At 38.6% G+C, this 14,200-nt stretch overlaps 1 protein-coding gene across 1 annotated transcript in view; it reads left to right on the top strand.

Annotated features, from left to right (window-relative positions):
* The first annotated feature begins 430 nt into the window (after positions 1-430).
* The window catches only part of tmem164 (transmembrane protein 164), a 22,795-nt gene continuing 9,025 nt past the window's right edge, over positions 431-14,200 (top strand). Inside the window, exons 1-2 of the mRNA XM_015371353.1 lie at positions 431-868; positions 13,374-13,423. Coding sequence (XP_015226839.1) covers positions 431-868; positions 13,374-13,423 — 488 coding nt within the window. The remainder of the gene's footprint in view (positions 869-13,373; positions 13,424-14,200) is intronic.

The raw sequence follows: 14,200 nt of genomic DNA, 5'->3' as shown, positions 1-14,200 counted from the left end.
TTTTTTTTATTGAATTGTGATGCAGCCTGCGAGACTTCCATCGGGGTGAATAGATAGCAGGCAGCACCTCATCGGCTGGGGGCTTTGAAGCTAAGCTAACTACCTGTGTGCTGTTGGTGAGAACACATGCTAGCTCAGCCGCCGGTAAACTGTTTCAAACATGATTCATATATTAGCAAGTGTCAGAAGGTCGTTTCGCTGGTTTGAAACGAGTCCAATAAGTTAGCCTTTCCGGAGCAAAACGAGATACAAGAGAGAGGCGTTGCTCCTCACTGAAATCAGCTACGGGTAGTCTTGACAACAGCTTCCTCCCGTCGCGAACCAAGTTCCTCCTCCGCTTGCGGATGAGGTAGTTGAGCGGCTCTGAAAACCACCCAGGCGGTGGGTACATGTCTACCACCCATTGAACCACCAGGAAATCCCGCTGTACATGTTTCGCCAAGAAGTCAGTGTGACGTCTTTTATTCCGTCTTGTTCGTATCTTTTCCAACCCGAGAAGAGGAATATGTCCCGGTATAACATTTACAGCCTGTTGGACTGGATCTACGGCGGGGTGGACCCGAAGTTTGAGGGTAACGGGGGGCCCGAGTGTGCGGCTTTCATCGGCCCCCAGCAGCGCGTGGTGGAGAGCTTTGTCATCATCCTCATCTCTCTGTTGGAGATCGGCGCGGCGCTGAAGAAAATCAACTTGTCCAAAGAGTTCAGACTTGTCGGCGGAGACTGCGTGAGGACGAAGGAGGACAGTCTGGGCAAGAACCTGTTGCTGGTGGCTCTTTGCATGACTTTTGGTGTAGAAGTTGGGTTCAAGTTTGCCACTAAGACTGTGATCTATCTTCTGAACCCCTGCCATGTGGTCACCATGATTCAGGTAATGGTGTTTTACGAACACAATAAACTGCTTCCTGCAAACATGCAACCCCTTATGGAATACATTTTTACAGTAATGGCTATTTGAAAATAGAGATCAGAGATGTGCAAAATAACAGCAGCATGTTATTTAACTGATTAAGGTAGAAACTGTGCAAAATCTGCATGAATGTAGCAACTTATTGAGGTTGTTGGAAACAGTGATGGTTATAGTCTTACTGCTGCTGGGAGGAAGGATCTGTGAAAACGCTTCCTGGTGCATTTGGGGTGAAGCAGTTACAGCTTCATGCATGGGGTGGGAGACATTATCCAACAGAGATGTTAATTTAGTTAGGATCCTTTTGTTTTCCACCTCCTGCGTTGAGTCCAGATCAGAGCTGGCCTTCAAACCCTTTGATCATTTTCTAACTTTAATAGAATAAATATATTTGCAATCTTTTCTTAAGTCTATTTAAATATAAAATTTAATCAGTTTGACAGGACAAATGCATCAAAACAAGGACATCCATCGGTTTCAGTCTTTAAACACCCCCCCCCACACACACACATATTCTTTAATGCTCTTTTCTGAGTTAATTATAAGATGGGTAACATCTATGCATGTAAAGCAGAAAATATTCTTTCCTTGTCTTTTAGTTTCTTTTAACTCCTAAGTTCTGCAATAAAGTTTCTCTTTTAATGACATTCCTGCAAACAAAAAAATGAAAAAGCTTTTGTATTTCATAGAAAACTCCAAATCTTTATCATCTAGGGAAGGCCGGTCATTGCTTTTATGATACCAATTGGTCAGCATAGTCTCCTAAGTGCAGCTGAATCAAAACACTGACTGATAGTTCACAGCTACTTCCTTTGGCCAGGTTTCACAAACATGCTATCTGATTTATCATTACCCAATTTAAAATTAAGGCCTCTATTATATAATACTTGTTGCATGACTTTGAATCTTTCCAGCCTTTATATGTTGTTATGATATTCCCCAGTTAATGGATGAGAGATGGGAATCTGCCAAATTTTCCTTGATTGTAAAAACAAAAAGTTTCTAATTTTTTTCTTCTAGTTTATTAAACTTATTAAAGATAATTAGTTCCAGTTGCTCAGCTGTATAAACACAGCAACCATCTGTTTGCACTTTGGGGCTCTTCTCTTAAGTTTTTTATAAATCTGATAAAGTTTTTGGGCACATCATTTGATGCATTAATCAAGATTAATCTTGTTGAAACTTTGTAAAAGAATCTGCAGTTTTTTTATTTACTAATTTTGTTTTAGTTCTAAAGAAAACTCAGAACAGTGTAAAGTGTTTGAGTTAAATGTGTTTAATTTTAATCTATATCCTAACCAGTTATAAATTAAAGATGAATATTTAAAAATTTTTGACCAACAAAGAGGTGAAAACGGTGCGTCTGTGTAAAGGTTAGGGTGTAATCTGAAGACAGGATTATTGTAAACACCATCCTGTTTGTGTTTTGAAGCTGGACCTGGATACTGTGTTGGGTGAACTCCACAATTATTTCTGACAAAGAGGACTGTTTGTGACTAAATATTTACATCTTCTGAGAAGCAGAGCAGGACGGAGTCTTTTTCCCTTGATTTGACTTGCTTGTAGTCATTCGATCATTGCACATTTGTTTTTGTTTTTTATTTCTAACCCCCATGCATGGCAGGTTGAAGGTCACAGCAGAGGGAACCATCCTGTTCAGCTCATACGAATGAAACATAGAGGATGAGTAATGTTGTTGGTGCTGTGGCTGTACAGTAACCTGTACCCGGTGATGATTTACAGTGTGTGTGATGGAAAATTGACTTATGCTCGAAAATAGCCACCATTGAGGGATGGAGGAGGTTAGGATAGCAGACAGTAGGGTTGTTGTTCTGAGCAGGAAACTGCACTAGATAGTTTAACAGAAATGCAAGTTGTGTTTCACGTTTGAAAGAAGGTAACAGGGAGCTGCTGTTTTAGCTCCAGGTTGGATCTTGACTGTATGTTATCTGTGAAATACTTTTTTATTCTTCGATTCATTTATATATATATATATATATATATATATATATATATATATATATATATATATATATATATATTTTCTCTTCTTGCTTTGCTGTATGACTTCATACTATGATGTGCAGCTCCTAATGGGTGTGGCTGCTCCATTTAATTCCCTTTCTGATCTTCTTCCATCACAATTGAAAACATCTCCTTAGAAACAGATGTTGCAGTCTCTGCACTGAGGGTGTTGGTGTCCTACATAGAGTGTTAATGCAGCTTTCTGGACAGACGCTTCAGGGAGACTCATGCTTATCCGAACTCTGGGAACTTCCTGCAGTCCTTACAGAATAAATGAAAGACACAAATGGCGGATGTTGTCTGACTGAGCCTCAAAGAGGTATTCAAACACTTGCACTTTTTAGACCTTTTAACATGTTACAAGCACATGTTGTGGTTTTTACAATAAAGAGGGGTGTACAGCTCCAGCTTCAAGTTGTGGATCAGGTTTTAATGTCTATGTTTTTATTTAACTGAAAGTTGGACCTCTCCCCCTCCCAGACTTCTAAAGCTATATCCAGCTGTCCGTCCATTATCCCATCAACTTTAACCTAGTTTCATGTCTCTGGTAAAGAAATGCATCCCCGCAACATTATGCTGTCGCTACCATGCTTCACAGTGGGGGATAAGGTTTCTGCTACATGTACATTTTTGCATAAACAGCCAAAGTAAAGCTTTGATCTCTACTGACCACAGAATCATCTTCACCGTGCTGCCTGCACTCCGCTGCATGGCTTATGGCAAACTGTAAACAGGGCCTCCTACGATTTTCTTTTACTGATTATTTAGCCACTCTCCCTAAAAAGGTCAGATTTGTTTACAACGAATAGCAGTCTTGTGAATAAAAAAACAACAAAAAAAGAGCTTCTGAACCCTTTCAACTCTAGAGGATAAGAATAGATTGAAGTGTGTGGTAGTAGAGTGACTAAACATGGAAAAAGTGAAGAAGGGATTCATACTTTTGGAGGACACTGTAATTCAGGTGTTTGGCCTAATAGAAGTTTGTAGTTTTGGCATGCACTCAGTGCCTGGATCGTCTGTAGTTGGAGAGTGAGCCTCACTGCCTGAAAAACCACATGCTGATCCTGCAAACTCAGCCTGGATGTCTGGTCTGTGCCCCATCAGATGGCACATTAGCAGTCCCACTGAGCGATCCCTGCTTATCAGTTAACTATCACACATTTCCACTGCAGCTTATTCAGTGTGGGCGGGGCTCCTTCAAACAAAGGAGCTACAGCGTCAGCAGCAATATGAGGCGTTTAGCTTTCAAACTCAAAAAGTCTCTTAACAGATTTGTACCTTTGTAAAAACGTGGCTTAATTGAATGAAATGAGGGCTCAGTTCACAATTTTGCAGTAAAATAGGAAAGGCGGCCCCTTTCGCTGGCTGATCGTCCCTGTGGAAGTGCTGACAGTTAGAGCTGCTGTTCAGGTGTAAAGGTTAAAGACCAGGAGGTGTTTACATGTTGTGTGTGTAACTTAAATGACCGTGGCATGGGTTGCATCCCTGTGCAGTAAACCTTTGTTCCATGTAGATCTCATCAGAGTTTCCTGCATGAGGCAGAGAAGAAAGCAGATCAGCTGCTGGGTGATATTTTCATGCGCTGCAGGGAAAAGATCCATCCTGCTGATCTGGCCTCTGGAAGGCCTGTTAATATAACACAGCATAGGCTTCAGCAAGGTGCAGACGGAAATGCAGATTATACAGTGTTCAACGAATTCACGTAGAGGCACCAGTAAATCAGACAACTTTTCCCTGATGGACCCTGATCGGCGATCTGGAGGCCAAGTCCTGGAAAAGAGATTCAGATATTGTTTTATGTTTAGAGAATGATTGAAAACTGAAAAATCTCACAATTTTAAGTCTATAAACATTAGAGCTGAAACAATCAATCGGATTAATTGTGATTAATCGATTATTGAAATAATCGTCAACTAATTTAGTAATCCATTAATCTTTAACTGTAGTATAGAGAATCTAAAACGTGTCTTTAACTGATAGAGTGGCCCACTTTTAGCAGTAATTAAATCAAAATTGTAAAGAAATATACAAATATTTTCCATTTAAGAGAAAAAAAAACTTTTTTGTCTGTCAATAAGCCCTAAAAAAGAAAACGTTTCAATTTCACCTGGTTTGATTCCTTAAAAAGTTTTCTTTAAGGAACATTTGACATCCGATTAGTCAAAAATATAATCAACGGAATCGATTTGCAAAATAATCATTAGTATCAACCAACTGTATATATCAAAGTGGAATACTATTGTAATTTCTTTCATTTTCTATTGAATTCAAAGCTACTAGCCTTAGCAAATAGCCTGTTTTCATGTGTGACAAGCCTTAAAGATTCTGCAGAAACTTGAAATAAATAAAATTTGATTAGTGTCAGCTGGTGAAATGGTGATTGCTGCTCATCTTTGTTAAAAATGCTTAAAAAGATGCTATTATATTTAAAATAAAAGTTTGCAATTGAATCCAAGTAAAGCAGTTTTATGTAGTAGATGTTCCCTATCAGCCTAGCTTGTTTATGGTATCAGCTGTAGCATTAACAGCTTGCTGAATGGATTGTTGACCCAGTTGTTGAGATAACAATGCATTTATCTTCTGAAAAGGAGGAGAAAAAAACACCTTATCAGCATTTAGATATACTAATCTATAAAGCTGATAGTCTTTGGTAAACAAGTCCACTACCTAGAGGCTCTGGGAAAATGAAAATTTTCTTCCATTAAATAGATTTTGGGTTGCTGCTGTAGAGGTTAGCATAAATATCTCAACAAAAAGCCAACAACGCTAACAAGTACTGCAGCTCTGGTCCCCTTTGAGTTCTTTAATGCAGCAAATGATTAGGCTTTTTAAAAGAACTGATCATTGAGGCTCGTTCTTACCTGTAGCTTCTACCCAATTGTTTTTTCAGTTTAATTCGGATCACGGCTCAGACGGAGAGCAAAAGGGAGGGAGGGTGGTGTTATGTTTCAGTCTGCTGCACCTTGGAATGAGATTGCATTTCAGTTTCAGAGGGAGGGAAAAAAAATAAAAACCATTAGACTTATTAGTTTGTTTTGTTTGTTTTAATCGTACAGCTGCCGCATACAGCTTGATTTGACTGTCATAAATGCGTTCATGCAACTTAATGTCTTCTCGGAGCCTTATTGTGTATTATTGCCGCAGGAGACGAGAAAGCCGGTTGAGATGGTGATGAGAGCCCTTGAATCTTATGCTCATTTCCTCTCACTCGCAATCGTTTTTCAATCACTGTTAAAAGCTAAACCACGCAGCCTCAGTTCATGTTTTTTCAGAGATGTGATCAGATGTGTATTATTTCTTTGCAAAACACTTGTTTGCTCAAAAATATCATTAGATGTGAAATGACAGTTTTATTGTGTTTTGCTGGGATTGAAATGATCATCGGTTTTGAGCTGAGCGCTGTCCTATAAAACCACATGTGATACAGTCCTGCTGTAATCACTGTCAGTATAATAAACAAACTGATTCCTATAAAAGAAGCTTTCTTTTTTTGACTATGTGACCAGTGCTGTGAAAGGACAACCTATAAAAACATTTCTGCCATGGCAGTAACCTTTTATTACTTGTATAAAATAATTTGAAGACATTGCAGCGACTTAGAAAAACGCTTCTCTGCTTTGTAGAAGAGGAGGAGATACCTCACTTTGGGATTATGACGCCATTTCTGATAGAAAAGATCCCCAAAGGTCTGCAGATGTTCAATAGAAGTTTGTTTGGTGCAGCACAAATCTTTCTGTTTTCTTTTCTCCTTTTATTGCCTTGTTTTTATGCAGCAGTTTTATATTCACTGCAGAGGTTTGGGTGAAACAGCAGTTTTTATACCCACTCACAGTTAAAAAAAAAAAAAAAAAACTGCTTTAAGCTTAAAGGTATTTTTTTTAAAACCCGCCCTCTCCACTTAAAACACTTTTTTTTAAAAAGTGCGAGAGCATGGAAGAGCCCAAGTCTACTCGTGCACACTCAGTTTGAGAGTTGCTGTTCCCATTCCGAACATCCGCCTGTTAGGATAATTATCATTGAAGATCTGTGAGTTTATCACACCCTGGTATGGGCTGCCTGTTGCACGTCAGAACTGACATTTTAATTTAATTAAGACAATTCCTCTGTCTGGATATACAGTTATAATCTTCATTCTGTACGTTGCAAAGATGGAAATGAAAAGAGAGCGGTGTCCTTCAGCTAAGGACGAAGTGTCCTGTTTTGATATATCTAATCATCTGCTAATGTGTATGATGTAAAATATGATGATGCGGTAGACTGGAGATGTATAAAAAACCTTTTTTAGCTGTTAATTGGGGCCACTTCCTGAGAGGTGAGCCCAGAGGTGAGCAGCTGCCATTCTGTAACCAGAAGCAATTTCTCTGATCTGAGTAAGATTACAATTTCTATCAAAATCTGTTGTCATGTCTCTTGGTTATTTAATACATATAAGTTATGAAGTGTTATTTAAAGAGTTTGTCCCGAGTGATGAACTGGAGAGGTGGTGCATACACAGAGCCTATCTTTAACAGCCCTATCCCCTAAATCTCTCCATTGCTATATAGAGCAGGAAATATATAGTGAACTCGGTTAACTGACCATTCGAACAGATGATCACTTCCCCGTTGGTCCACTGCGCAGTGCCTGCGGCATTTTTGTTAGTTGGCGCTGTCGGGTAGCGGCAGCCTATAATGACAGCAGACAGCTGTGACAGCAAATCCCATAATTTGCGAGGAGAGCTCTCCGCACAAAGCATTCCGGGATATCTCTGCTCTCCTGAGGCCTTTCTTTTCTTCTCATACACTTCGTAGACACTTTGTCTCTTACGAACCTCAGCCATTTTCAAAGAACCGCGATGAGAAAGGTGAGCTTCAATGACTGTCTAAAACAGTTGCTCCTTTGACGCCTGAAAGTGCGCAAGCGCAGAAAAAAATTGTTAATAAGACGAGCACGTAGGAGGGCCTATGTTAACATATCACCAGAATGATTGACAATTAGGAGGACCACTTATTTAGATGATCCACCTGGAAATAAAAGATTGTCCTCTATACCCTTAAGTACAATGCAACTTTCTTACTTTTTAAATCTCACCCATTGCATTCAGAAAGATTAAAAATGCATGAGTTAAATATGTTTTTAACTCAACAATTCATTCGTTTAAATAATGTAAACGATTGGTTTTCTCTTTCCATTTCTCACACAACTAGCATTTGATTGAATGGCTCCAATTGATTTGCATATTTCTATAAACTTAACTACCCGTAAATTTTAACTTAGGGGGCAAAATGATTTAAAAAGAGTCGCAAACACAAGAACATTCTTAATGAAAAAAAAAATTTATTTTTTTTTCAGATACAGGAGGAGCTGGTCAGTGGAAATGCACCTACGATGACAATTTCAGAAACCTTCCATGATTTCTAAGTGGGAGGACGAGCAAAATAGCCGGGTGTGCAAATTCTTATTTATGAGTCATATTTGGACTAAATTATCCAAGATGCATGAGATTCCTGGGATTCAGAAGGATGTTATAGAGACAGATGTTTCTGCCTGCTGGGTTTACTCTGGCTTTGGAAATACATTAACAATGTAAACTTTGTCCTGTCTTGGTGTAAATTAAAATGTTTTGTTTGTTTCTTATTTTGAACATATTGAAAAGTAGATGTGTCCCGATACAACTTTATCATTTCAGATTCAATACTGTTATTGGAGCTTTGAGAATTGGCCGATACTGATATTGACCTGATATAATATCAGCACAAATAAATCCAGCCTTTATTACTTATTTTATGCTGTGGAATGTTTGAAAGCCTCGAATAATATTACTAAAAGAGGGAACAACAAAAAAGGTATGAAAACAACTGACCCATGTAGAAATAACCAATTACCGGTAGTTCCAGAATCCTTTAACAGAAGCAGAGCATCAGTATGAAAATATTGGAAATTTTAGATTCTGGCCAATAAAATACTATAAACGATAGTTTTTGGCTAATATATCCCATATAATATCAGATCAAGACATCGCTATTGAAAAGTTGTTTTTCTGTCAGTCATGTATATTTTAATTGTAAAGTGTGCTGGTTTGGACCTGTCAACAGTTTAAGATGGTTTTATATTTAGAACTCAAATTTTATTAACCTTTTTTTTTTTCACCAGAGATAAATGCTATTTTTCAGATCATTCTTTGCTTTGTGATCTGCCCTTGTTCCTTATTAGGGATGTCCCGATCCAATATTTTAGACGGTTTATAGAAACACTTCGCTTCAATCTGCCTTCATTTAAAGTTTGTGAAACTCTTTGGTGAATAAGAAATGGGTTAATTCTCATAACTGATTAATTTTACCTGAAGGGTTGCTCTCTGTTTGAGGAGTATCACTTGATCAAGCCTTTTTTAAAATAATTTTACACTAAAATAAAAGTAGTAAAAATATGCATGATTCATGTCAATCATATCGGGTCAATATCTGTATCAGTCCAAACTCAGAGCTGCAATCTGTATTGTATCGGGAATGAAAAAAGGTTGTATCAGTACATCACGATCGGTTATAACTTATGATCAGATGAAAAGTAAAGAGGGGCAGGTATGCTGGTAAGGTTACTTTGAAACTATGGCTGATTTTCTGATACAAAATGACAGGATTAAGTCAGGAGTCAGATTTTTAATTAAATCCTTTTGGAAAAATTTTTTTCATTACCTTTCTGGATATCTTTCTCATTTTTTGGGGCTACCTTTCCTTTGAAACAGAAACCAAAATACATCAGAGGTTTAAATATATTTCTTTATAGCTGTGTTATGTTGTGGTGTGGAAGACACCCTCCTTGTTGAGATGTCAAAGAAAGCTTATACATCTGTATGACTTCTGACCCACATCATCAAGGCGCTAGAGGCCAAGAATAACCCACTGGCAAACAAGTATAGATAAGGATCCCTTGTATTATGTATTTTTTTTTTTTTGTATTTGCCACTGAGTTATACTTGAGGTGTCACCATACATAAACCACAGCAAACCTTCTATGATAAGGACAATGCACACGTCGCTGGGATGATAATGTTCTTTGATTCGGCAGAATTCAGCCTGACTTGTTTTGCGACTCCAGAATAGGTGAAGCGTCACCTAGATGATTGACTCCTGACAAACTGAAAAGTGAAACCAGTTCGTATGTCTAAGAGCCACATCCCTTACGTATTAAATTCTTCAAGTTGTAAGCCACACCCATTTGGTTCCATAATCTCTGCTGCAGGAGGAAAGCACATAGGGCTCACAAGCTCAACAGATCAGCTTGTATGGTCAGAAACTGGTGTGTAATGAGGGTTTGGTTTTGTATCTTTATAGCAAAGCTGTAATGTATTAGCAGGCGTCTCAATGTCTGTTAGAAAGAGCTTGTACACAAACATTGTCCATTCATTGGTCGTTTAAGCTCTTTTTGCCATTTAGGGTTGGTCTTTCCCTCAACAATTATTGGATAAGAGGTGGGGGCACTCCTTGGACAGAGGACAGATGGCTATGCAAACTCACACTCACACCTAAGGGTGAGTTTAGAGAGACCTATTAACATAAGGGGCATATTTTTGAACTGTGGGTGAGAACACAGAGGGAACCCATGCATCCGTTTAAAGGCCGACATTTGTCTCTCTGGCAGCTGCAAGAACAAAAACATTTGCTGTAAAATAACTTTTAAAAACAGCTGCCATTTGAAGTGTTTTCCAATGGCTAAACTTTGAGTGTTCTTTGGTGAGAGTGTGGTCACAATTTCCCATTGCATTAGCTATGCTGCATTCATGGGTCACTTAAAAGATTGGGTTTTTTCCATTAGCCACCAGTGATAAAAAGTCTGAAAATCACCCTGTTTTGTTCATCAGACAATATTTTGGATATTGTTGGATGTTTTAGATATTTCTTTTTCTGTTTTTAGTTTACTAAATTCACATTAGGTGCTTTTTTTAACCTCCCTTTTAGATGTAAACCTCTGACCTGATCTCTTTCAAATTATTCTCCAACTTGTTGCTTTTCTGCATCTACATTTGAATTAAAGGTGGAAGCAAGCCAGTGATGTAATAATTTAGTGTTGTTTGATACGTGCCATTTACTCTGTAATTAACTGACTTTCTGTTTCCACCTCTCCCTGCATGCAAGGACAGAGGAGACTTTGTCACAATGATTGCACATATGCAATATATTACAGAAAACTGATTATAGTTTTCTCTGATGATGAGATCTTACACAATTCATCAACTTCCTTCTTTTGTAAGACTGGAAAACTTTGTGGCTCAAACCAAATTAAACCGGTTTATCTAACTGACTGTCCAAACTAATTAGATGCTGCTTTTAAAAAAAGCATAGAGTAGATGCAAGCCTTACATTTCCTCCTTTGATTTTATCTTTTTAGTCCTACTCATGTTTTCAGATGTGTTTCTATCTCCAAAAAAACACCTTTGGATTCATACAGTTGTCATGGAAAACTGAGTTTACATCTTCTCCAAGCAACATTACAACCTGGCTGTGTCACTTTTATATTCCCTTTGATGCTAAGATCAGAATATGCACGCAGCCTTCGTCTCATCCAGACCCGGTTCATACATAGTAAACTGCTGCAATTGTGGGGAAACCTCAGAATCTCCACTTTATACTGAAGCAGGACTATTTAGAGTGCATAATCTTAAACCAACACTAACCTTCATAAAAATATTTTCATAACTTTTAAGATTATATATGGATAATGACACCTCTGCTATGGCCTGAGGGGGCCTGTATCGCCGTATTCACCCACCCCAAGCAACTTTGAGGGGAGTAGCAGAAAATGTGCCGTACAAAACGACCACAAATGTGCAGACCACTTTAAGGCAATACGTCACTTCCCACTTTCCCCATTCATCATAGAAACGAAACTCAATGCTACTGCATTTCTGCACACATCATTCCTCTATGAAAGGTGCATTCTATACTAAGTATTAATTTATTTGTATCCACATAGGGGAGGTTTTTATACTTGATTTTACAAGCAAAAATTTTTAATATTTGTCATTAGTCTTCTCATTCTTGGTTTCCAGTGGGAGTAAAAGCAAATGTATATCTCTCATTTTCAAAAGATAATTATTAAAGAGGTTAGTTTGGTTCTATAATGTTGTAATATAACATTTCCAAAAGGGGTATAAATTAAAAATAGGAATAATGGACTTTGACCCTTTGCGGCTGCTACAACCGTACAAACCTAATGCATCTGACCTCAGCATAGGTCATCACATCACAGTCACATCATCATTGTTACATCCACATATGTCATTTTAATTAATCTCCCACAAAAGTTTGTTGAATTATGATTACAGATTTCTGATGCTTCTTTGGATTTTAAATGGTAAATGACCTGTACTTATAGAGCACTTTTTCAATTCAGGAGACTTGACCAAAGCTCTCTACACAACATTCAGTCATTCACCCATTTACTCACACACTGATGTTGGCTAACTGAACTGTAGCTACAGCTGCCCTGGGCTACAGTGTAGCTCCCCTCACTGACAAAAGCAAGGCTGCCGTACACTGGTGTCAACGGGCCCTCTGACCACCATCATTAGGCAATGCAGGTGAAGTGTCTTGCCCAAGGACACAATGACACTGAAAGCCAGAGCTGGGGCTCAAACCGCTCAAAGGGCAAACTCTTGCACCCGACGCCAGTTTCGCCCTGTCCTTTTAGATGACAGCATTTATTGCCGATGTCATTGAAAGGTAGTTGTACCAGATCTGGAAGGTGTAAACATAGCAGTGGTAAACATATTGGCAAAGCTGAGGCTGGGATCCATAAGGCAGTAACTGCAAGCTTGTTTTAATCGACCCAGCAAACAAACAAAAGTACTCTGCTTTTAGACTGCAAATATTGTCACAAACCAGGCTACCCTTCAGAGGCGTTCAACTAGGACTCCTGTGGATATCCAAGCGATGGCTGCCAGAGTTAAACGCTTTAAGGAAGGGGTTTAAAACTAAACAAGGGTCTAATCTTGTTGTGGATGTTCATAAATTAAACTTAATTCCTCTCCTATTTGGAGGCTTTTCGTTACACAATATAAACAATCTGGATATTATAAGAAAATGCTTTTAGGCTTTAGAGGAAACATTGTCAGGATTGTGTTAAATGGATTCTAGGTAATTGTAGAAAGTGAAACCAGAGAAAGCTGATCTACTTTAGCTTTTTAGATAAAGACTTTCTCTAACAACCTCTGTAAGGTTTTACACTCAGTCTGAGTCGTCATTGTTTGTCCGGGGCTCCTCCAGACTCCTTCATGCGTTTTTTATCGATTTCACGCCGATCCCTGAGGAATGATCTCTTCAAGGTCTTGGCTCCGGCTACTTTAGTGCAAACCCTTTTTACTCGCAGCATTAAGAGCATAGAGCTCTTAACACATTCATGTTCCTATTGACCCTCTGAGTTGAATGCATTGTATGATCGTCGTCTCACTTTGTGGTTTCTTCAACAGATCTTCCTGCTGGCCTGCCCACCATGTAAAACAGCAATGGTTGTCTTTAGGTGAGTTTTTTTTTTTTACTCCCTTTCCTTTTATTCTGGATTTCAATTTGTTGGCAGCAATGATTATAATCGATGCCAGACTTTCTTATTTTATGCTATCCACTTGCAGTATAAAGCTGTCAGTGGCGACCTCTACTCACAAAGCATGAATGTAATGTGGATGTACTGTGGAGCACTTGGACAGACCCATTGGAATTCATTCCAATGACTTTTTATTTCCGTCCTAAAGCTATCGTCATTATCACTGATTGTTATGACTTATAGGCTTTGCTGGAGTGCATTGATTCTTTCAGGGATTTATAGTAATGCTTTCGTTTGGGTTTATAGTCCTTCCCTTTAAACCTCCTCTGGTCTTAGAGGTTAATTATTCATGAGATGGTTTCGCCGCTAGAATTTATTCAGAAATAAATCCTGGCAGAGTCACTCTGTCGCTCGGCACAGAGAACAATCACAGTGAGTGGTTAGCAGTTACAGCAAGGCGATGCACGTATGTTCACTCCAAATGGAAAAATATGAAATATTGCTCCTTAAACATCTGGCCTGCTGAAAGGAAAATGCAACGGGTTTATTTCCTTTCAATAAACTCTGCTTGGAGGCGAGCCGGGCCTGAGGCGTGTTTCTGTGACAGTGGCCCAGTTGTTGTAAAGGCAGGGAGAGACTGCATTTCTAAACAGTTTAAAATTATTATTAAATAATATTTAGCAAAACTGCTTCATCTCAAAATGCAGCTTTTTAACGCTAAGCTTAAACAGCTGACAATCTCGAATGCAGTGGTCT

Source organism: Cyprinodon variegatus, unplaced genomic scaffold (genome assembly GCF_000732505.1).
Source record: "Cyprinodon variegatus isolate N-32 unplaced genomic scaffold, C_variegatus-1.0 Scaffold56, whole genome shotgun sequence".
Taxonomy (NCBI): Eukaryota; Metazoa; Chordata; class Actinopteri; order Cyprinodontiformes; family Cyprinodontidae; genus Cyprinodon; species Cyprinodon variegatus.
Note: the sequence above shows the minus strand (reverse complement) of the source record. Positions and strands in the feature narration are given on the sequence as shown.